This window comes from Oncorhynchus tshawytscha, linkage group LG01 (assembly GCF_018296145.1).
Source record: "Oncorhynchus tshawytscha isolate Ot180627B linkage group LG01, Otsh_v2.0, whole genome shotgun sequence".
Lineage (NCBI taxonomy): Eukaryota > Metazoa > Chordata > Actinopteri > Salmoniformes > Salmonidae > Oncorhynchus > Oncorhynchus tshawytscha.
The window spans coordinates 30527926-30550129 of NC_056429.1; the positions used below are offsets into that span (position 1 = coordinate 30527926).

Below are 22204 nucleotides of genomic sequence, written 5' to 3' on the forward strand. Positions count from 1 at the left end.
GGCTTTGTCAAGCTCCTGTGCATCACTGATATCACGGCCCTTAGCCACCAACCTGACGTGTTTGTCTCACGGAGGGCTTTGTCAAGCTCCTGTGCATCACTGATATCACGGCCTTTAGCCACCAACCTGACGTGTTTGTCTCACGGAGGGCTTTGTCAAGCTCCTGTGCATCACTGATATCACGGCCTTTAGCCACCAACCTGACGTGTTTGTCTCACGGAGGGCTTTGTCAAGCTCCTGTGCATCACTGATATCACGGCCTTTAGCCACCAACCTGACGTGTTTGTCTCACGGAGGGCTTTGTCAAGCTCCTGTACATCACTGATATCACGGCCTTTAGCCACCAACCTGACGTGTTTGTCTCACGGAGGGCTTTGTCAAGCTCCTGTGCATCACTGATATCACGGCCTTTAGCCACCAACCTGACGTCTTTGTCTCACGGAGGGCTTTGTAAAGCTCCTGTGCATCACTGATATCACGGCCTTTAGCCACCAACCTGACGTGTTTGTCTCACGGAGGGCTTTGTCAAGCTCCTGTGCATCACTGATATCACGGCCCTTAGCCACCAACCTGACGTGTTTGTCTCACGGAGGGCTTTGTAAAGCTCCTGTGCATCACTGATATCACGGCCTTTAGCCACCAACCTGACGTGTTTGTCTCACGGAGGGCTTTGTAAAGCTCCTGTGCATTACTGATATCACGGCCTTTAGCCACCAACCTGACGTGTTTGTCTCACGGAGGGCTTTGTAAAGCTCCTGTGCATCACTGATATCACGGCCTTTAGCCACCAACCCGTCCTCCGTTCTCTTCAACGTTCCTCCCACACCATCAGGAGCCCCTTTTCCATGGCTTGACTCAAAAAAAAAGTTCCATGTACCATTGCCACATTGCCCTGACCTTGAAGATCCTGTCTGTGGGGACTGCTCTGGAACATGATCTGGACTTTGTGGAGGAGTGGTCAAGTTCCTCAGTGCTCCTTTCCCCTCCTTGCTTCTTTTGTATGCTGTTCTCCACTGTTTACGCTTCTGACGCTGGTCTCTCTCACTTTAAATCACTGATCTTTTCCTTTCTCCCTGCCTCAACATTTCTTTTCCATCTCTGACGCTCTCTCTCAAAGTATTGTTCCTTTTTTTCTGGGTCAGCATTTTGAGGTGCTCGACACTGCCTTTGTCTTTCTGCTGTTGATGTGGGTGCCACCATTCCCGAGATGTTTCAGTGGATAACGTTAAATCAAAGATTCTTAGAATATATGCATGTATACACTATAATCCTTGAGTAATTTAGGATCTAGAGCGACTTAAAGGAACAACTGGAGTTAAGAGCCTTGCCCAACTCTCCTACCTCTAGGCTACCTGCCTTAAAATATATTTTTTGTTCACATGGAACACATTACAGCATGTTTCATAAGTGAATATAAACTATATATAATGTATAATATATTGAAAAATGTATTTGTTTAGATGCAATATTCATAAATAAAGTATATAACTCAACCCTGTCACAGGTTTTACAACCCCTGTTACTGTCACTGCTGTCGTTGAAGGAAGACCAAAGCGCAGCGTGGTGAGCTTACATTTTTCCTTTATTTAAAATGACGGCAACAAAACAATAAACCATACAAAACGACCGTGAAGCTTAAGTGCTATAGTGCCACAAACAAATAAAACTTTCCACACAGAAAGGAGGGAAAAGGGCTACCTAAGTATGGTTCCCAATCAGAGACAACGATAGACAGCTGTCCCTGATTGAGAACCATACCCGGCCCAAACAAAAAAATACAAAAACATGGAAAATAGAACATAGAATGCCCACCCCAAATTACACCCTGACCAAACCAAATAGAGACATAAAAAGGCTCTTTAAGGTCAGGGCGTGACAGTTATGAAACATGTGTACGGGTTGAGTGTGACAGGGTTTAATTTTTGGAGGGGCTCAAAATGGCCTCCTTTGGGGGCTCAAAATGGCTCCTCATGTGGTGAAGGACAGGAGACCACATGGTGTGCAACGAAATTAATGTATTGTATATTTTTATGGGTTAAAGTATCATTTTGATAAGTACTAGTTTTCCATCTGTATTTTATGTAATGGGGTTGTGTTGGTCTGCTCAACAATCCCCACCTGTCTTTAAAAAACAATAAAACAAAGATATAAAAGAATGTGATTACGTATCTGTTTCTGTACCATGCAGTTAAAAATGGTTGAATAATGTCACTTCCTGTTAATGATGGCACATAAGGGTGGACTGACCCTTTTTATTGGCGGAGTTTGGTTGGCGTAACGGGGTTGAGTGTACACTGAGGGATAGAGCTAAATTGTGTGATTTTAATCAATAATAATGCATTTATTTGATTTAAAAAATACTTCCTCAACAAAAGAACACAAATATACAATACCAGCCAAAGGTTTTAGAACACCTGTGGATAAAAAAACTTTATGTTCACGGCTTATGCATTGCAAGAATAAAACATGCACCGTTGAGGCTACAACAGCCATTTTGTTTTATAGTATTTCTGTTTTATAATATTTCATCCCTTGATCAAAGATCACCTCATGGATGAACGATAACGAAAGGAGTGCTCCTCACCTGTGTCTCTACTTTATCCAAAGAGCGTTTGAGTATTCAAGTGAAACATGTGATATTATATGCAGACATAAGGATTACAGTATACATATGGGAAGGACAGAGTCAGTCAGTCAGAGTGAGTGATTTACTGCGTGACTCCCAAAGGTCCAGTCAGGACAGAATGATTCAGCCTGTTATGTGATCAGAATGTTGGTTCTCAACCATGTCCCCCTGAGTGGTCCTACTCCTGTACATAGGCTTTCAGATAGGCATTCACATAAACGTACTGTTGTTGAAGGTAAGTATTATCAACCGAGCCAAGGTTTTCTCTTCACTTCATCTGCTGCGGAGTTCTTTTGTATCTGTTCACACACCTTGTGTAAATTGCACACATCCACACACACACTCCGGCCCACACATTTATATGTAAATCAAACATGTTCATGGGTGTGATATAAAGAGAGATAAGCTGATAGTGTGTGGCTAGTGGCTTTGGTTATCATTTCTCTTTCTGCCTGCAGAGAGGCGACGGCAGGGCAAATTCCAGCCGTTCCGACGCCTGTTTGGGAGGAGGAAGAAGAGAGAGGCAGCGGAGAGGGGCTTTGATGCAGTAGAGCTGAAGGCTAGCTTTTCCACAGGGGAAGTGTGCAACGGAGTCGTCTCAGATGATGAGGAGACCAATCAGCATCTGAGGTAAACAGGACATTTATGCATTCTGTTTGATGCTGTGAAATACTCCAGCAGTCAAGATTGCATTTATACATTGCTCATAATGTTGTCATAAAGAGTTCAGTTGTACCGCCATTGCAGTTCCCCCCCTATTGCTTGTACAGGCCTCCACCTCAAAATGAAACAAACTCTAAACACAGGTCTTATCAATAATTTAGTCTGCATGGCCTTGAGCACATTATGTCTTTAATCCCTTTCAGTAAGACACACTTACCCAGACCACAGAGAAAGCCTATGATACTATTCCCACGAAGACCCAACTTATATCCCACATATACACAGTGCCCTCAGAAAGTATTTACACCCCTAGACTTTTTCAACATTTTGTTGTTTTACAGCCTGTAAAATGAATTTCAATTGAGATTTTGTGTCACTGGCCTACACACAATAACCCATAATGTCAAAGTGGAAATATGTTTTCAGAAATGTTTACTAATTCATTCATTTAAAATGAAAAACTGAAAATGTTTTGAGTCGAGTATTCACCCCTTTTGTTATATGGCAAGCCTAAATAAGTTCAGGGGTAAAAATGTTCTTAACAACTCACGTAATAAGTTGCATGGACTCAATAATAGTGTGCAATAATAGTGTTTTTCATGATATTTGAATGACTACCTCATCTCTGTACCCAACACATACAATTATCTGTAGTATTCCTCAGTCGAGCAGTGCATTTCAAACACAGATTCAACCACAAAGACCAGGGAGGTTTTTACAGCGCCTCACAAAGAAGGGGGCACGTATTGTTAGATGGGTAATACATTTAAAAAAGAAGACATTGAATATCCCTTTGAGCATGCTGAAGTTATTAATCACACTTTGGATGGCGTATCAATACACACAGTCACTACAAAGATACAGGCATCCTTCCTAACTCAGTTGCCGGAGAGGAAGGAAACCGGGTTTAATGGTTGTGATAGGAGAAAATTGAGGATGGCTCAACAACATTGTAGTTACTCCACAATACTAACCTAAATGACAGAGTGAAAAGAAGGAAGCCTATACAGAATACAAATATCCCTAAACATGCATCCTGTAATTCCTGTTGTAAAACTGCAAGAAATGTGGCAAAGAAATTAATTTCATGTTCTGAATACAAAGCGTTATGTTTGGGGCGAATCCATCACAACACATCACTGAGTATCACTCTCCATATTTTCCAGCATGGTGGTGGCTGCATCAGGTTATGGGTTGCTTGTCATCAGAAAGGACTAGGGAGTTTTTTTAAGAGTAAAATAAATGGAATTGAACTAAGCACAGGCAAAATCCTAGAGGAAAACCTAGTTCAGTCTGTTTTCCAACAGACACTGGGAGACAAATTCACCTTTCAGCAGGACAATAACCTAAAACACAAGGTCAAATATACACTGGAGTTGCTTACTAAGATGCTATTGAAGGTTCCTGACTGAATGGATTAGTTACAGTTTTGACTTAAATCGGCTTAAAAATCTATGGCAAGACTTGAAAATGGCTGTTTAGCAATGATCAACAACCAACTCGACAGAGCTTGAAGAATTCAAAAATAATAATAATGTGCAAATATTGTAAAATCCAGGTGTGCAAAACTCTTAGACTTTCCCAGAAAGACTCAGCTGTAATCGCTGCCAAAGGAGCTTCTACAAAGTATTGGTTCAGGGGTGTGAATACTTATGCATCTAAATGAGATATTTCTGTATTTCATTTTCAATAAAGTTGCAAAAATGTATAAAAACATGTTTTCCCATTGTCATTATGGGGTATTGTATTGTATTGATTTTTTTTTTTTTACATTCATTTTGAATTCAGTCTGTAACACAACAAAATGTAGAATAGATCAAGGGGTATGTATACTTTCTGAAGACACTGTATTACCATGTGGCTTCTCGATTGCAATGGATCTGTTTATCTATTTTCATGTCAGTAGAGTCGATTAAATCTCACGGTCTGGTGAGAAAGTGGTGCGGTTCAGTTGAAATGTGGTCTATAAACTGCTTGACTGACTTTTATCTTTTAATTTATGGAGTTTAGAGTGTGTGAGGGACACTACACCCTGTCAGAAATGAATGACTGACTGTAATAACATACTATATCTGTAGAGTCCGTTTTGTCTTTGCAGGGAGCTGAACCCCATTGGCTCCCGAGCCCTCTCCCACGACAGTGTGTTTATCCCAGAGGAAGCAGTACAGGAGCCCAGTCCAGAACATACCATGTCCCAGGAAAACGTGTCCGATAAAGTCAGGAACCTGCAGGTGGGACTTAAACACACATATGCACGCACACACACACACACAGTCAGATGTATGTTCACAGTCTTGGTTGATGACTCGTAAGTCAACCGTTGCCACAGGTAACAATCAATTACATTCTAACAGACACTTTAGCGTTACTGCTCTCGTCAATGTCTAACACCAAACCCAAAATGTGTGTGTACGTGTTGAATGTGCAGAGGCAGATAGCACAGAATATCAAGTTTGGCCAGAGGCCCCCCTCTCTGAGGAAGAGTGAGGGAGACGAGGGCAGCTCAGATGAAGAGGAGGTGCCCAGGAGCCCCCTGAAGGTCTTAGCCCAGGTGGAAGCTGAGCCAGTGGACACAGAGACAAAGGTAAAGGCAGGATTATTAATGGCAGACTGGGCACCATTGGTATACATACTAATTGCATACTCTTTGGTTCACTGTTAGCTTATAATGCTACAGTAGTAACCTAAAGAATTAGTATTGGAAATATAGGAAGAGATTGACAATGTATTCTTTCCATGACAACCAGGGGGCAAGCCAGAGCCAAGGGCCCAGCCAGAGCCAAGGGCCCAGCCAGAGCCACGGAGCTGCCCAGGCCGGGACTCCAAGTACTCCAGTGAAATCTCCTAGGTCCAAACGAGTTCTTCCAGCCACCGGTACCATCGAGTCCATCGACCTGGACGGAGTCCCACAGTCTGTCCCTAGACTGGACAACACCGCTGCCAAGCATAAACTGTCTGTTAAACCCAAAAACCAGAGGATCTCCCGCAAGCACCGCCGATTCACACAGGTGAGAGGGGGTCAGGTCCCTTACAGTTGGTGGTCTTTCTTTGGTATGAATGTGCATGCATAGAATTGTCATGTAGATGGAATAGAGCGAGATGGAGCTCAACAATAGAAATCAAAATACATACTTTTTTCCAGGATTTGCAAGAGGTGGATATCCCTGGCATACTGCAGGAGGAAACAGATGCAGGCGACGTCCAATACAGAACCGCTGAGGAAGAGACACCCCCAGAGAAAACTAAGAAGCAGAAACTGCAGGAGGACGAGAGACAGGAGTCCAGGAGGAAGAGAGAGCTGGCAGAACAAAGGCACAGAGAGGAAGAAGAGGATAGGAAGAAGAAAGCAGAGGAGTGGAGGCTGCGTGAGTTAGAGGAGGAGAGATGTCGACAACAGGAGGAGGAACTTGTACGTAAAGAGGAGGAGGAAAGAAGGCAGGGAGAAGAGATGGAGAGGAGGATGAAAGAAGAAGAGGAACGGAGGATTAGGGAGGAAGAAGAAAGGAGACAGAGAGAACTGGAAGTGATGAGAATCAGAGAGGAAGAAGAGAGGATACAGAGAGAAGAAGAGAGAAGGATGAGGGAGGAATTGGAGCTTATGCAGCGAGAGGAGGAGCAGAGGACACTGGAGGAAGAGAAAAGGAGGAAAGAGGAAGAGGAAAGAATGAGGAAAGAGGAAGAGGAGAGGAAGCAGCACAAACTGGAGGCAGAGCGTCTCTGTGTCGAGGAGGAAAAGAGACTGAAAGAGGCAGAAGAAGAGGAGGAAAGGAAGAAAAAGCAGGTGGAAGAAAAGAGAAAACTGCTTGCAGAGGAGGAGGAGGAGAAGAGACTGTGTGCAGAAGTGGCTGCGAGCAGCTCTGACCCTGAAAGGAAGAGGAGGGCAGAGGAGGTGCGCTGGAGAGAGATGGAGGAGAGACAAAGGCCGTTCACCTTCAAAGTGTCCTCTGGGGAGAAGCAGATTCTGTTCCAGAAGGTCAACCTGACGCCTGTTACGCCGGCCTCCAGCCAGCAGGGGGGCGCTGTGACTGAACACAAAGAGGGAGTCAAGGCCTCGTCCCCTGGAGGAGCTGACTCCCCAACCCTCCCGTCCTCTCAGTATGTCCCACACACAGCCATCCTGGTGACGGGTGCCCAGCTCTGTGGGACTGCTGTCAACCTGGACCATATCAAAGAAACAGCTTGTAAGTCTCTCCTGGGTCTGGCAGATGAAAAGAAAGCTGCCATGGGCACCCCACCACCAACCAAGAGCAAGACTTCACCAGACCGCAAGTCTGGGAAAACCAAATCCCTCAGCGAGTCCACAGACCAGTCCAGTGCAGCCGTCCTTGCAGAGTGGGCCAGTATCCGCTCCAAGATATTCAAGGGGGCGGGGGAGGGAAAGTATGAGGAATACCCAGACCACCAGAGCCAGAGCCGACCCAGCAGTGAGGACCAGAGTCCGTTCCTCCATAGCAACCTCAGGAAGACCATGTCCGCCAGCGCCAAGTTCTCCATCACCCCGGCCAGGAAGAAGTTTGCCGACTCAAACAGGAACTCTGAGGTGTTGAGTCAGGAAGAGAAGGAAGGAGGAAGGCCAGCAACTGCTGTCTCCGACACCTCCTCCAGTGCCTCTGTTCCCCCTGCAGCTTCACCAGCCCCAGACAGCAAGACCCAGAGCCGGGGCGGTAAGACTGTCCGGATTGCAGATGGAACAGGGGAGTGCATGTTTGCCAAAGACCTCCCGTCTTTCATAGTCCCCAGCTCTTCCCAGGCCTCACCCAGACCCAAGGGCTCTGAGACAGATACTGGGAGCCTGGGAGGAGAATCAGAGGACTCTGATGGCCGGGAGGAGGGGGAGGAGAAGGGCCAGCCATCTCCGTTTGGGATCAAGCTGAGGAGGACCAACTACTCCCTCCGCTTCCACAGTGATCAGTCGACAGACAAGAGGAAGAAGAGGTACAGTGCCGGCGACAGCTTTGACGGGGTCCCCTCACCTCTGACCCCCATTGACCGCGATTCTGACGCCTCAGTGTTCTCTAATAGCTCCAGCCCTGCATCTCCACTCAGAGAGAGCATTCCTGGGGTCAAGCCTGGACATGTGATTGTATCTCTTCCAGAGCCCCGGGCCAAAGCAGGCAAGTCTCCCACCCCTTCCATGCACAGCGAGGGGGAGAAGCTGCCGTCCAAACCCTCACTTTACCAGAGACCCAGCACATCCCCTAAACCTGCAACCCCTCCCCCCTCTCCACTCCCCAAAGTGAGCAGAGAGAATTACAGTGACGCAGTGGTCCAGAGGAGCTGGGTGGAGGCTGATTCAGCTGGCCATGAGGAGCGAGGTGAGAGGAGGAGGGAGGAGACCTCAGCTGTGGCCCAGCTCCACAGGAACGGCCAGGGACAGAGCCAGGGCCAGGGGGAGGGGGAGCCCAAGGAGAAGAGGTCCTTCTTCCCCTCCATCAGTATCCCCTGGAGGGAGAAGGCTGACAGGAAGACGGAGCTCATCAGAAGAGGTCAGTGTCACCTTGGGAAACGCCTGTGCTGCTAGTCCAAGACAGAGATTTGATGGATTTCTTTTTTTAAGCGAGTAGGAAAGTCACTCCTGCATTTTAATTACTTGAGTCATTTTGTGTGAATGTCCCAGTATATGATAGTTGTCTCGTCTCGCCCCTTACAGAGGGAAAGCCATCACTGCAGAGTAGGCACTCATTGGACAGTACGCGGGTCCAGGACAAGGAGTCAGGGCCTCTGTGGATCACGCTAGCGCTGCAGAAACAGAAAGGCTTCAGGGAGCAGCAGCAGAGCCGAGACGAACGCCGCAGCCACAGAGAGGCCAAACTGTCTGAGAAGCAAACCAAGGACAAAGACAGCGTATGTTACAGCACTTTAACATACACGAATGCCGTACATACACACACATGTGCTTATGTAGAGAAAGACATGCACGTTCTCAGTAGTCACCTGTACTAATAACAGTAGGAGAGCACAGCTGAAAGGTAACTGTGTTTCATAGGATGTGTTGCTTAGTCCTATGGAGGGTAAGGGGAGTAGAAACACCAACCCTCCCAAACCACAGACACCGGAGGAAGCTAAGAGACCAGACACCCTCCTGGGCCGCTTGGAGCGCCGGGACCTCCTGAAGAAAGCCAACACCCTGCCCAGCTCTGTCACAGGTAAGAGCTAGCATATTCACAAGTGTTTGACATCACACTTTCCCAAGATCGGATCGGACAGTTAGGATATCTCACATCTATTACATCTGGATCATCATAATCAAACCAATCTGTTATGTAAATTGCATGGATGACTACACTTTTATGGCGTCCTCGGCGTGATTTATAACCCTTTCTCTCTGGGTCTTGTGTTCCAGTTGAGATTGCAGACCCCACTCCATCACCCCCTGCAGTGAAGGAGTTGACCAAGCGCTTCCCATCCACTGACTCTCCCCAGGTGTCCACTGAGCCGGCCTGGCTGGCTCTGGCCAAGCGCAAGGCTAAAGCCTGGAGTGACTGCCCTCAGATCATCAAATAACCTACTCTCTAACCTCTACACTGCATCAGTACAGTACACACACACACTGCCCATGAACTATGACCCCTGTCCCAAACCATCCCCTGACCTCTCCTCTCTGGTGTGCACCTGACCCTGCATTCTAACCTCAGCCACCAGACCAAGTCATTCTCCTCCCATGCCACAATAACCATGCACTTGTTTGATTATGTCAAAAGTATTTCACATTCATAATATAAATATGGTCACACGTTTACAAACATGAACACTCAGTTCAAGCATGCTCTTACATGAAAACATGAACACAAACTCAATTATTTTTTCAAGATTACCTGGCTGTATACTATCAACTATATAATATCTTCCAACAAGTCAAAAGATCCTATAGCAGCCAATCATGGCCACTGCTGGCCATTGCATTAGCCAATCCCAACCCTTCCTTCCCTTCAGTAGCCAATCAAAGCTCCACAGCTGTAAATAGATCATACACTAAACATAATACAAGATAAAAATGCTGATGTATTGGAAAGACGTGTCTTGACAGGTCTGAAAAAGGATAAAGATTCTTCATTTCAAGGGTACTTTGGGGACAGTGTTTTAAGGGCTACCAGTAGCCAATAACCCAACACGACAGATGATCACCCCTGGTTTATCTCCCTTAAAATAAAAACATTTCCTTATCTCGTGGGAATTATTTCAAGCACTGGTTTTAACCATGTTGAAACAATATATTTGTCATCTCTGAGCCTTGTCTGCAATGTACAGAATAAGCTTCTTTTTTTCTTAAAAAGCAAACAAACATGTATTCAAAAGCAGTACTTAGTATAGAACTATTCTCACTGTGTCCGTGATGACTGTGACAGCTGTCAAAGATGCTATATTGTAAAAAAGATAAATACATTGCCATGACAGAGTTGTTTTGAATCTCACCGCAGTTTGTAAAATAACACTAGATCGATCTGTCATAATCAAATGTCGACTGTACTGAAACAAACCATTAAAGACCAGTTGTCAGGTGGTTGTGAATTGCACACTGTTCTTACCACTCTAATTGTGTCCTGTATTTTGCTTTGCTGTGGAAAGAGACAACCTACCGGCTGTAACACACATTCTCCTGTCATGTCATCGCTAATATGTTGACTCCTCCAGCATTTGGAAAGTCACATTCTATGAATCCCATCATGGGATAAGCTTACAGCTATATCACATCCTCTTCCATTTTCCTCAATGTCATGTGAACCAGTCAGCCTTGCTATGAGAACATCTGCTGGGCTGTCTGTTGATGACAGACATCCTATGGCTGTTTCTCCCATCACTACCTTGCTCTCACTACTCAATGTAAAGACCTGTATGTGTGTTGTTAGAGGTGGTTTTACCGGAACGTTGGTCAAAAAGAGGACCCCAAGGCTCAGTCACTTTGGCATTTTTGTTTAACTTTGATTGTGTGCAATAGTGTAGTGTACACAGTGTTGTATGTAACAACATATTGTTTGATAATATTTGCACTTTTTTTGTCTGACTTAAAAGGTATTCATGAGAACATCTTAAAGTGATGCAAATGTTATGAATTATGTAAATTAAATACTGATGTCTGAACTCAAAGCTTAGAATCATATTCCTCATTCAAATGAGTGTCAACACATTTGTTTCCTATCTTATTCTTTAATATTATAAGAGGGTACAAAAACACGATATCATATCTCAGGAATCTATTTGAGCTCCCCTGTCGGCGCCACACAATACACAAAGTCATTGCGACATCCCACCACCAGGGAGCGCTCCCACACCACAGGAGAGGAGAACAGCTCCCCGAGCAGAGAGAGAGATGCTCTCAAGGTCCCATCCTCTCCATCCAGAATGCACAGGGTTCCGTCTGTGGAGGCCAGGCCTACCAATGTACCCTCCTTACCCCAGGCTGACCCGTCAAACACACAGGGGCTGGAGTACACCCTGCTGGGGGTCTGATAGCGCCACACCAATGAGCCGTCAGTACGGTTCAGACAGTACACACACCCGTCATGTGACCCACACACAACCCTCTGCTTGTCTGGTGTGATGCAGGGGGATGAGAAAACTGGTCCATTGGTCACATACTGCCAGACCTGCGAAAACACAAAGCATTAAAACAAATGAAACACTTCAGTGAGGAAAATGAAGATGATCAAGACACTAAACTGCCATTATCTTAGTGCCAGGTCTTCCTCTCACCATTTCCCCTGTGTGGCTGAAGCAGCAGATGTTTCCATCCACAGAGCCGATGATGATGTGACCCGAGGAGCAACTTGGTGAGGAGAAGAATGGAGTCTTCCTGGAATATGTCCACAGGACAGCACCAGTGTCCTAACAGAAGAACATTGAGTCAGTCGGTTGTCTTCACTCAAACAGTGCTAGTGCTTCTGAGCCATGTCAGTAAACAAGCGTGGGTATTACTACTAAGTGTGATTTGTGCAGGTAAGGAAGCATGGACACTCACAGGATTGAGACAGAGGAGATGTCCTCCGAGGGTGGCTACATACAGCTGCCTGAGAGAGGGGTGGAGACAGGGTGAGGAGAACACCGCCCCACACCCACAGTGGCGCTTCCAAACACACTGCCGAACCTAGAATACACACAAAAACACATAACTATTGAGCATGTGATGCAAGATTTACACTGGAAAGGTATGCACATACACACACCTGTGGGTCGAGGGCATAGACGTGGCCATCATGCGACCCCACCATCACTAGGCCTGTGAGAGGGTCCACAGTAGGACAGCTCTTCACTGCGTCTCCAGTCTCAAACACCCACTGTGTCTCCCCAGACTCCACACACAGGAAATACACACCACCATCATAGCACCCTGAGAACAAACACACAACATAGACCCTCAATATTTATTTATTTTTAACCTTTATTTAACCAGGCAAGTCCGTTAAGAACAAATTCTTATTTACAACGACGGCCTAGGAACAGTGGTTTAACTGCCTTGTTCAGGGGCAGAATTACACATTTTAGCCTTGCCAGCTCGGGGATTCGATCCAGCAGCATTTTGGTTACTAGTCCAACGCTCTAACCACTAGGCTACCTGCCGCCCCCAAATATACACTGTAGAGTAGAATAGACTAAACAATTTATCATAAGCAAAAAAAGCAGATGCTTTATGTGGATACTGACCAACCACGACGAGTCTTCCACATCGGGACACAGCAGAAGAGGACTCGATCCTGTCCCCTAAAACCCTTTCCCACAGCAGACCCCCGGTGGTCAGGTCCAGGGCCTGCATCCTGTGGGAATGGGAGCCAATGAACACTGTGGCCTTGGTGCCTCCTGAGGACCCGTCCGCTCCTCTCTGGACCAGCAGGACTGGAGAGGCGTCTACACACCTCCCTGTGTCTGACTCCCAGCTCACCACCAGTCCCAGACCACCAGCCTCTCTGGAGGGAGGGGTAACACTGCTAGCACTGGGATCATTGGTTTCCACAGCCTGGGAATGGTTGCTTCCTGTCCACTTATTGGATCCAAATGTCTGGGAGTGGTTGGATTCTATACTTTCATTGGCTCCTTTTTCCTGTGTATTTCTCGTTCTTTTGATTGGTCCCTCTGAGTCTGAGTAGGAGTTTTCATTGGTCCTCAAAGAGTCTGACTGACCCATTTCTACAACCTCCCCTGCTCTCCTTACCACTGTACATCTTACAGCCTTCTTCAAAGAAGAAACTACAACTCCCAGAGGCCATTCTGCAGCTGTTGTAGAGTAGGGGTCTGTATGCTGTCTCTTGGGCTGTACTGAGGAGACAGGGTCTGCTGGGCGTTTCATGGACACAGGATGGGATGTCCGGCTGTGCTCAGATGGGAAAGGCAGTGTTGCTATGGCAACATGGCGCAGTATTTCTGAGAAGGATCCGTCCAGGATAACCTCCAGAAGCCCTGATGAGGTCACTCCAACGGCAGTGGTGATGTCATCACAGAGACGCAGGGCCTGCAGAGAGTCGCCTCCACTTAACAGGAAGTTGGAGTCCTCCTGGATGGCTTTATCCTCCGTTAGACCTAAAGTCTCCTGACACACACAAATATACAGGTACAAATATGTAAACTCTTGATGTAAAGGGGATATTGACTTGTATGTGACCATAATAAAACAACATAATGGCTTGTCTGTACCCTCCACAGAGACTGGAGTCTCTCTCTCAGGGTCTCCATGTCCCCCAGTGCACTATGGGACTCTGAACCTGCTCTCTGTCTCTGGTAGATCTTCATAAGTTCACCCATAGACACTTTCCCTGAAGAAACACCATTTAATTTACACCAGACTTCAGATACTACCATGGTCAAAAAACGAATGGTAAAACCCTGATAGAAAATGTTTTAGAATGCAGCATCTACAGTAGAGTCTAGCGATGCTCAGCTACAGAGGACAGTGTCACTCACCATGTGAGGATAGTGGTAGGGCTGGGACGAGGACTAGGGTGTCTGGAACACTGTGACTGGGTAGGACCTGAGACAACCTGTGGAGGATGGCCTTCTGTAGGCCTCTAGTTGAGGGGGCAGTCTCTTCAAGATGCTCTACCTGGTGCTCTACAGGGGAGGAGGAATGGGTTGCCTTTTGTTCTCCAGACGTAGAGCAGGCTACGACAAAGGCCACCAGCCGAGACCCCTCATACAGACCCACAGCACATGCCTCCACCTGGGGTAGACTCATTACAACCTGAAGGGGGATATGGAGGATTGAAAGATCAATGACTGGAGGTGGGGATAGCACAGGAAAATTGGTGATATGTGCCTGACATGACATGCTGTCTGAAATGGTACTGACTTGCTGTAAGGTGTCCAGATGCAGCCGCTGTCCATGGCGTTTGACCAGTCGGTCCCGCCTCCCGAGGAAGTAGAGATGTGTGTCTCTCATCTGCACCCAGTCTCCTGTAGACCGCATTGTACCAGGAGCAACAGTCACCTCGTCATCTAGAAGGCACACCCTGTCCAACCCACCTATAAACACCTGTCCTTCCCCCTGAGTGATGACGCAGCCATCCTCATCTCTTAGCTCCACGGTGGTCTCCATCAGGGGAGGACCCAGCGGCACAGAGGATTCAGCCCTGTGAAATATCCATCCCGGTAAACAACAGAGTCAAATCAATTATATGTCCAGGGTGCAGAGAATTGGATAAAAGGTTCATAAAATGAGTTGCTGGTTTAGGCAGCAGTTGGATGCCACAGTCAGGGTTTTAGGGCTCAGTGGTCACTCACATGTCAGTAGACTGCAGGAGGCTCTCTGGTAAGTGGTAGCAGCAGGCCCAGCAGGAAACCTCAGTGATGCCGTAGATGTTGTAGATGTGAGTGCAGTTCCCCTGCTGCCTCCAGCTACGGAGCAGGGCTAGGGAGGGACAGGCCTCGCCCCCTAGGGCTAACACACGCAGAGAAGAGCCAGCAGAGAGGACCTCTTCCTGTAGGACACGCCTTCCAAAACGCCCAAGCAGTGTGGGCGTCACCTGAGGGAGACACAAAATTAGCACATGCAACAACAAAAAGCAACAAAAGGCTTGATAAGTTACTCTCATCCCACTGTCATAGTTACCTGTAAGACGGTCGTTTTGTGTTTCTTAAACAGCACATGAGCCAGTCTGTTGGGCATTCTCTTAATCGCAGTGGGGACGATGAGGAGACGTGCCCCTGATGACAACGCCAAAAATATCTCCACCACTGAAGGGTCAAAAGTCAGGGGAGAGGCCAGGAACACCACATCATCTGGTGTCATCTGAAACAGAGATCTGAAGAGATAGACAGAATGCTGTTTAACAAACAACATTTAATGACATTCTTAACATTCAATGCAACCAGTAATCTGGACATTGATATACAGGAATACATGCATTACACCAATCCAACCAAAGGGACATACCGGAGGTGCAGTATATTGGGCACTATACACTTATGTGGTACTCTCACGGTCTTGGGAAGCCCTGTGGTTCCAGATGTGTGTAATATATATGCCAGTGCCCCCTGGCTGGCACTCTCTGGAACTGCAGCAGGAGTAAAAAGGTCAGCATTCGGCTCCTCTTTACGGGCTGCAGTTGGTCTGTGCTGTACTAGTACGAGGGTTAGGTTGTGAGCAGACCACACTGCACACACCTCTATAGACATGAGGTTGGAAAATGCCATCTGGAATTGCTAGGGAAAGAGAGAGAAAGATAGAGTCAAATAGTCAGAAGGTGAAACCTGTCAGCAAATAATCATAATTGTAAGCCACAGTTGTAATATAAACCACTCTCATAATGCTCTGTGAAGTCTACTCTTACCTGCAACAGGTCACTCTGTAGAACACAGTACTTCAGCCCACACTGCTTCATGACACGGGCAGACAAGAGTGCTGGGGCATCTGGGTCCAGTGGTACATATGCAGCAGGTAACTGGAGGATGCTGACAGAAAGAGAATCCCCTTGAGAGCTGTGTTTACAGTAGTCCAAGCCGAGAACTTACAGTAGACTTGGGTAATACTAATCTATGGTATGCAACAGCTGATCAAATGGATCAACCCCCATTGAGAGTCATTAGCTATCTGCACACCATTAAAAAGAGAGCAGTGAATAATATCTTGCCATAGAGATGGATCTAATTTGGGCTAATTGGATGGTGCTGTTCCAGATCATCTATTGTATAAATAGACAATTGCTTTGATTTCCAATAATAAACTTACCCCAGAATCCACACAGGAAGGTTGATATCTGGCTGACAATATAATGCAATTGCTCTTGTATTTTGCACACACTGTATCTGTAGAAAAAGTGTTAATTCATTTCCAAGAGCAACAAGTTCGTGGTAATAAAGCAACATGGGACCTCCTTCTGTTATTCCCTTGTCAAATGTGACAGCTATTTTGCCACTATGCAAAGAGGAAGCTGCGAGCACCATGTCTTGTAGTGTTTTCGATGCCATCTCCGGGTGAATACGGAAAATAAAATCTAAAGTATGGCTATTCACTATCAAATTCATGTTACATAGTTACTTTACAGAACTACTGATTTTGTTGTTGGCTGGTCGATGTTTTGTCGCATGAAGATGACATCACACCATGTAGAAAAAAACGTGTCACATTGTGAAACATCCAATCATAGTTCAGTATTTTGTCGCGGGAAATTTAAAAATATTTTCGTGACTAGATGGAGTACAGCTACGACCGGAAGGGACTTTTTGCATCAGGTTAGGAGATCAATTTAGCTAACCATAAAACCTAAACCTGTCTCCGAACCTACCACATGAATTATCCTAACCTGCTACAAAAAAACGACTTCCGATCGAAGCTGTATTCCGCTAGTCAGAGCCCTTGACCCGGAGAGAAGCAAACAAATGAGGGGAATACATTTTTTTCGTTTTAGTGTTTTGATTGATAAAGACTGACAACATGGACGACTTCGTAAAAAATCAATTTCAGAACAATGTCAAGATTTACACTGATCATCTGGAGAGAATCGTTCAGAAGGTAGGTGGAAATGGACTGGTAGCTAGTTAACGTTAGGGAACGTTAGTTTAGCTAACGTTGGCTAACTTGTAACTGCCGTGAGCCGTGACTGTAACTAGAAGTTTGCTTATTTTGTAGACCGTATTCTTCTGACGATTTTGTATGATGATCATAGTTAGAAAAGACACCCTCTTTTGGTGTTAGCCAACTAACTAGTAGTAGCAGAGCAGATGCAGTTTTCAAAACGTATGTAGCGACTCACTTTGGTAGTAGCTAGTCTTTCTCGCCAATCCCCCTTATGGCCACGGGACGAAATGCTCCAACAATGCACACCCCTCATCAATGGCACTCAGGACTACCAAGCATGTACCAAATCAAATTGTATTTGTCACATGCTCCGAATACAACAGGTTTAGACCTTAGTGAAATGTTTACTTACAAGCCCTTAATAACCAACAATGCAGTTTTAAGAAAAATAAGAGTTAAGTATGTAAACAAATACAAATGGATGAGTAAAAAATAACAACAAATAATTAAAGAGCAGCAGTAAAATAACATAACGATGCACAGGTTAGTCGAGGTAATATGTACATGTAGGTAGAGTTAGTGACTATGCATAGATGATGAACAGAGAGTAGCAGCAGTGTAGAAGCGAGGGGGCAACAATGCAAATAGTCTGGGTAGCCATTTGATTAGCTGTTCAGGAGTCTTATGGCTTGTGGGTAGAAGCTGTTAAGAAGCCTTTTGGACCTAGACTTGGCGGTACCAGAGAGAACAGTCTATGGGTGGGGTGGCTGGAGTCTTGGACAATTTTCAGGGCCTTCCTCTTCACGCCTGGTATAGAGATCCTGGATGGCAGGAAACTTGGCCCCAGTGATGTACTGGACCGTACGCACTACCCTCTGTAGTGCCTTGCGGTCGGAGGCCAAGCCATTGCCATACCAGGCAGTGATGCCCTCGATGGTGCAGCTGTAGAGCCTTTTAAGGATCTGAGGACCCATGCCAAATCATTTCAGTCTCCTGAGGGGGAATAGGCTTTGTCGTGCCCTCTTCACGACTGTAGTCCTTCGTCTTGATCACATTGAGGGAGAGGTTGTTATCCTGGCACCACACGGCCAGGTCTCTGACCTCCCCCCTATAGGGAAACATCCAAATGTGCCTGTATTTACTCTTTCTGACTCAACAGTATTCAAAGCTGCATGATGATGGGACTGAGGTGAACCTGGAGGACATAACTCCCCAAGGTAAACAAAAGTCAGTTTATGGTGTCACTGTGGATCTTCAGTGTTTGAAGAATAATTGTTTAGTCTTGTCAACAACAAGTAGCCAGCTTTATGTTGATGGGTAAACCATCTGGACTCGGAAGAATTGGCTCCATGCCTTGATGTTTTCTTGTTGTTTTTTTCATGTATCCTGTCATTGGATGGAGGAGATGTGAGCCGTTGCATGTTCAAGTCAGAGTTGGTGCTGTCAAAGCTGGAATTGTCAAAGGTTTGTAAATTATCTGTGGCTAATTATTTTACATCCACTTTGTACATTTTCTGTTTATGTTGACTTTACATTTTTCTGAAGAATCTCTTTCTGGATCACACCTCTTATCCAACTTCTCTTTAGAGTGATGCTGTCCTGGCAGAGCTGTCACTAGGAGGTAGGGAACTACAACATGTTGTTTCTCTGTGAGATGTGCACTTGTTCAATTGATCGAAATCTATATTCAAGTTATGTTTTGTTATTTCAGATATTTCTGAAATACACAGGCCACATGACACCACTGGAGACTTCAAGGTAAATTGCTTTTACTTATTCTAATTGGAGTTCTCCCAATCTGGGGCGGCAGGTTAGCCTAGGTAGCCAGGCAGTTAACCCACTGTTCCTAGGCCGTCATTGAAAATAAGAATTTGTTCTTAACTGACTTGCCTGGTTAAATAAAGGTAATATATAAAAATCTATGGAGTAATGACCTACACACACAGAAAACTGATTGTGGGTAGAACAGATCTGTCTGTTTGGAGACTAGAGTCCAACCAGATGTTAACAGTTCACATTACTATAGCATAAAATCAAAGTTGTTGGTCGCGTACACCGTTTTGCAGATGTTATAGCGAGTGCCACAAAATGCTTATGTTATTAGCTCCTAACAATGTAGTAAAAGGTCAACAAGTATGCGAATAATCAATACATATACAATCTTAATGTCCGAATCAGTCAATTAACCCAAGTGGCACCGTAACAGTAATCCAGATATGTCAAGAATCCAGTATATAAATATATAAGCAGTGTAGCTAAAATGCAATGTTATAATAGTGGCGTTTGTCAAGAATAAGATTTAAATACACATAACAAAACCCCATGGGAAAATAAATCTTACTGTACTTCTCATGGTTTCCAACAGATGGACATCTCATACCACCAGTATGATGCCAGCAGTGATTGTGTCGATGAGGGTTCTGTAGACACGAGTGCTGTCACTGCCCCCAGTAACGATTCTGTTATGCATCAGGCTATCGAGAACAGCCACTGTACGTTAATTATTTCAACATAAACCCCAGTGACTTATGAAATACAACTGCAGCACTTTTTTTTGTTCTTGACATTTCTGATGAATAAATTGGATTTATATCGCCTCCAACAGGGGTGGACAATTCCAAGGTGAATGAGACTAGAAGTAACCTATGGGGGGCACCAGAGGAGCAGGATGGGGAGCTGGAGCGCTCTCTGAGCGGTCAACGGAGCACTCTACAGGAGCTGTATCCCAGCATGCTCAGTCAGATAGGAGAGGCCTGGAGGCGCCAACATGTGTCCAACGCGGCTGTAGGGGTGCTAAGGAGGTACCACAGACTCAGGTGGTCATCTAACAGAAACCTCAACCGCACCTTCAACAGCACCCTGAGACCAGCTCACAGAAAACCTGACCTCAACATTAGCCAATCCATCCTCCCAACATCTCAGAACACCACACTGAATGTGAGTAACCCCAAGAGTCCAAAGTATAACCTCAAAAGGACAAACGGCACCCATCCTCCTCCACAGACCAAGGTCATCCTCCAGAAGTGGCCAGCAGAGAGGCAGTCACCCAGGAAGCGGACAAATTCAGGAAACGGACAACCGTCTCGCCCTTTTCCACTGATGGACTTCTCCTCTTGTCCTTCCTCTGCAGGCTCCAGTCCTGCCACCTCTGCTCCCTCTTCCCCTCCCTCTTCCCCTCCCTCTGCCCCTCCCTCTGCCCCTCCCTCTGCTCCTCCCTCTGCTCCTCCCTCTGCAGCCTCCTCCCTACAGGAGAACCCTGAGCTAGATGAGGCCCCCCTAAACCAAACCTTCACGGTGTCTATGTCCTCTGCTCCACCCACCAGGGTTAGGTATACTACCCTCGTCTTCAGTCCTGACAGATCTAAAGGCCCTTCCACAGCAGGAGGGTTGAGCAGCCCATCTCTGAGGTGTGCCGTCCCCAGTCAGAGGATTTTCACAGCAGTACGCCCTGTGGTCAGTATGGACATGTCTTCAGACACAGAGAGGTCTGTCTACCGCTCCCCAGCAGCACAAAGTCCCTACAGAGCCAGACTGCTGAGCTGGGAAGGCCAGACTGCATCTCCTAACACTGACCATAGAAGCCTCAAATCAGGCGTTGCTGGATATCATCAGAGAAACATGGTGACGGTGGAACCCAGATCTTCCCCTGTGTTTTCCCCCTCTTTTCAGAGTCCTCTGTCACCCAGGAAGCTCCACCACCTAGACGCCTGCAGTACCTCCCAACTGAAAGTCCACTCATCTCGAGTCACCCATCAGGAGTCTACTGCTGGGGCAGCTCAGCCAAAGCTCCAGCGACACTATTCCCTGGATTCATTCTCCCCATCCATCAGTCTAAGGAACTCCACTAAGCAGATCGATGAGGACTTCCAGAAGCTCTACCACAAGCTTGTGTGTCAGGGAAAATACCACAAGCTTGTCTGTCAGGGCAAATCGGTCCCCTCCTGTCGCATGTGTGAGAGGAGAGCAGAGACCACCAGAGGCCCCTCCTCCTCTGCTCTGGCTGCCCTGGCCTTGTCTCCTCACCACTCTGTCATGAGGAAGCGTCGCAGGGAGCTGGTCCAGAAACATTCCCCAGAGTCCAAACGCTTCAGAGACAACTCCTGCGTGTACTCACCAGGATCTCTCCGCCAGAGGAGAGAAATGATCAGGTGCCAGAATCGCTTAGACAGCCACTTGTCCTCCACCCAGAGGGACATCTCCTGTGACTCCCACACCTGGAGCCCGCATAGGGCCAGCCTGTCTCAGATCCGCCACACCCCCCATCACCACTCAGACGCAGCAGTCAGGAAAGCTGCAGGCTCCTGGTCTGGCCTGCATGTTGATCAGCCCTCTCCTGCTTGTGTAAGGGTCTTCCACAGAAACAATGTACATACAGAATACCAGTATTTTGTTTCCTTATATTTTGTAACATTGCTGTCCTGTCTGTTTTAGAGAGCGAAATACAACAGATTTGTTGGGATTCATCCAGGTTCGTTTGCTTTGTTTCTTGGAAAATACAATTCTGAACTTTGACCACCGCAATGAATATATTCAGTTCTGATGAGACCATTTCTCCCCCCAGGAAAGTCACCTGTCAAGGCAGAGTGCCAATGTGGCTGTTCGCCAAGGTAACCATGACCTTATTCAGTCTGTTCTGTGTTGTCGTTAATCTTTCATAGAAGATGCATTTTGTTTCTTATGTTAACCAGCCTCCCTTCTTTCCCCAGTTTCTCTAGGAGACAGCTTCTGTATAAATGATGTCAGCCCACAAAGGCCTGCACCTCTAGATGATATGCCTGACTGTTAAATATGTTGCTGTTTTATATCAGTAATTGGAACATCAGAACTGTTTTAAAAGCTAACTCATTTGTTACAATGAACAGTGTTCCCACAAGGTCTTTTTATGCCCCCGTGGGATAATAGCTGTTTTTTTGAATGGATAGATGCATAAAATACATACTATATTACTTTGTAATAAAATAAGTTTTAAATTT

At 46.1% G+C, this 22204-nt stretch overlaps 3 protein-coding genes across 8 annotated transcripts in view; 2 read left to right on the forward strand and 1 right to left on the reverse strand.

The window, feature by feature from the left end:
* cracd (capping protein inhibiting regulator of actin dynamics) overlaps positions 1 to 10790 on the forward strand; it is a 28745-nt gene extending 17955 nt beyond the window's left edge. For 3 of the 4 annotated variants that reach the window (XM_024419003.2, XM_042320415.1, XM_024419020.1), the window contains 8 exons: positions 3085 to 3256; positions 5388 to 5520; positions 5718 to 5873; positions 6037 to 6297; positions 6432 to 8775; positions 8940 to 9133; positions 9276 to 9435; positions 9633 to 10790. In XM_024419003.2, coding sequence (XP_024274771.1) covers positions 3085 to 3256; positions 5388 to 5520; positions 5718 to 5873; positions 6037 to 6297; positions 6432 to 8775; positions 8940 to 9133; positions 9276 to 9435; positions 9633 to 9793 — 3581 coding nt within the window. In that variant the 3' untranslated portion in view covers positions 9794 to 10790. Of the gene's footprint in view, positions 1 to 3084; positions 3257 to 5367; positions 5521 to 5717; positions 5874 to 6036; positions 6298 to 6431; positions 8776 to 8939; positions 9134 to 9275; positions 9436 to 9632 lie in introns of all 4 variants that reach the window. The other variant, XM_024419011.2, reaches the window with a different exon arrangement.
* A 612-nt stretch (positions 10791 to 11402) lies between these two features.
* On the reverse strand, positions 11403 to 17598 carry aasdh (aminoadipate-semialdehyde dehydrogenase). Of its 2 annotated transcripts, XM_024419034.2 has the most exons (14): positions 17467 to 17598; positions 16443 to 16519; positions 16045 to 16165; positions 15648 to 15916; positions 15324 to 15516; positions 14996 to 15237; positions 14565 to 14844; positions 14180 to 14456; positions 13913 to 14031; positions 12929 to 13808; positions 12451 to 12614; positions 12246 to 12371; positions 11981 to 12112; positions 11403 to 11874 (listed from the first exon to the last, which is right to left on the reverse strand). In XM_024419034.2, exons 1-14 carry the CDS (start codon positions 17542 to 17544, stop codon positions 11482 to 11484), a joined length of 3351 nt encoding a protein of 1116 aa, XP_024274802.1. In that variant the 5' UTR covers positions 17545 to 17598; the 3' UTR covers positions 11403 to 11481. The 2 variants fall into 2 exon arrangements, with proteins under 2 accessions (XP_024274802.1, XP_024274797.1); XM_024419029.2 differs by lacking the exon at positions 17467 to 17598 and having other exon boundaries at positions 11404 to 11874; positions 16443 to 16825.
* On the forward strand, positions 16885 to 22204 carry si:dkeyp-117h8.4 (uncharacterized protein LOC572032 homolog). Of its 2 annotated transcripts, XM_042320444.1 has the most exons (11): positions 16885 to 17225; positions 18391 to 18448; positions 18637 to 18695; positions 18819 to 18852; positions 18943 to 18989; positions 19597 to 19723; positions 19837 to 20393; positions 20442 to 21572; positions 21663 to 21699; positions 21793 to 21838; positions 21938 to 22204. In XM_042320444.1, exons 1-11 carry the CDS (start codon positions 17148 to 17150, stop codon positions 21966 to 21968), a joined length of 2205 nt encoding a protein of 734 aa, XP_042176378.1. In that variant the 5' UTR covers positions 16885 to 17147; the 3' UTR covers positions 21969 to 22204. The 2 variants fall into 2 exon arrangements, with proteins under 2 accessions (XP_042176378.1, XP_024274842.1); XM_024419074.2 differs by having other exon boundaries at positions 19837 to 21572.

Coding starts and splice junctions, on each gene's coding strand:
- aasdh (XM_024419029.2), bottom strand. CDS start 16,738: ATGAATTTGATAGTGAATAGCCATACTTTAGATTTTATTTTCCGTATT. Junction 15,917..16,044: donor TACAGAGTGACCTGTTGCAG/GTAAGAGTAGAC, acceptor CTCTTTCCCTAG/CAATTCCAGATGGCATTTTC. Junction 14,032..14,179: donor CCTACCACTATCCTCACATG/GTGAGTGACACT, acceptor GTGTTTCTTCAG/GGAAAGTGTCTATGGGTGAA.
- si:dkeyp-117h8.4 (XM_024419074.2), top strand. CDS start 17,148: ATGGACGACTTCGTAAAAAATCAATTTCAGAACAATGTCAAGATTTAC. Junction 18,696..18,818: donor CAAAGCTGGAATTGTCAAAG/GTTTGTAAATTA, acceptor ACTTCTCTTTAG/AGTGATGCTGTCCTGGCAGA. Junction 21,700..21,792: donor ATTTGTTGGGATTCATCCAG/GTTCGTTTGCTT, acceptor TTCTCCCCCCAG/GAAAGTCACCTGTCAAGGCA.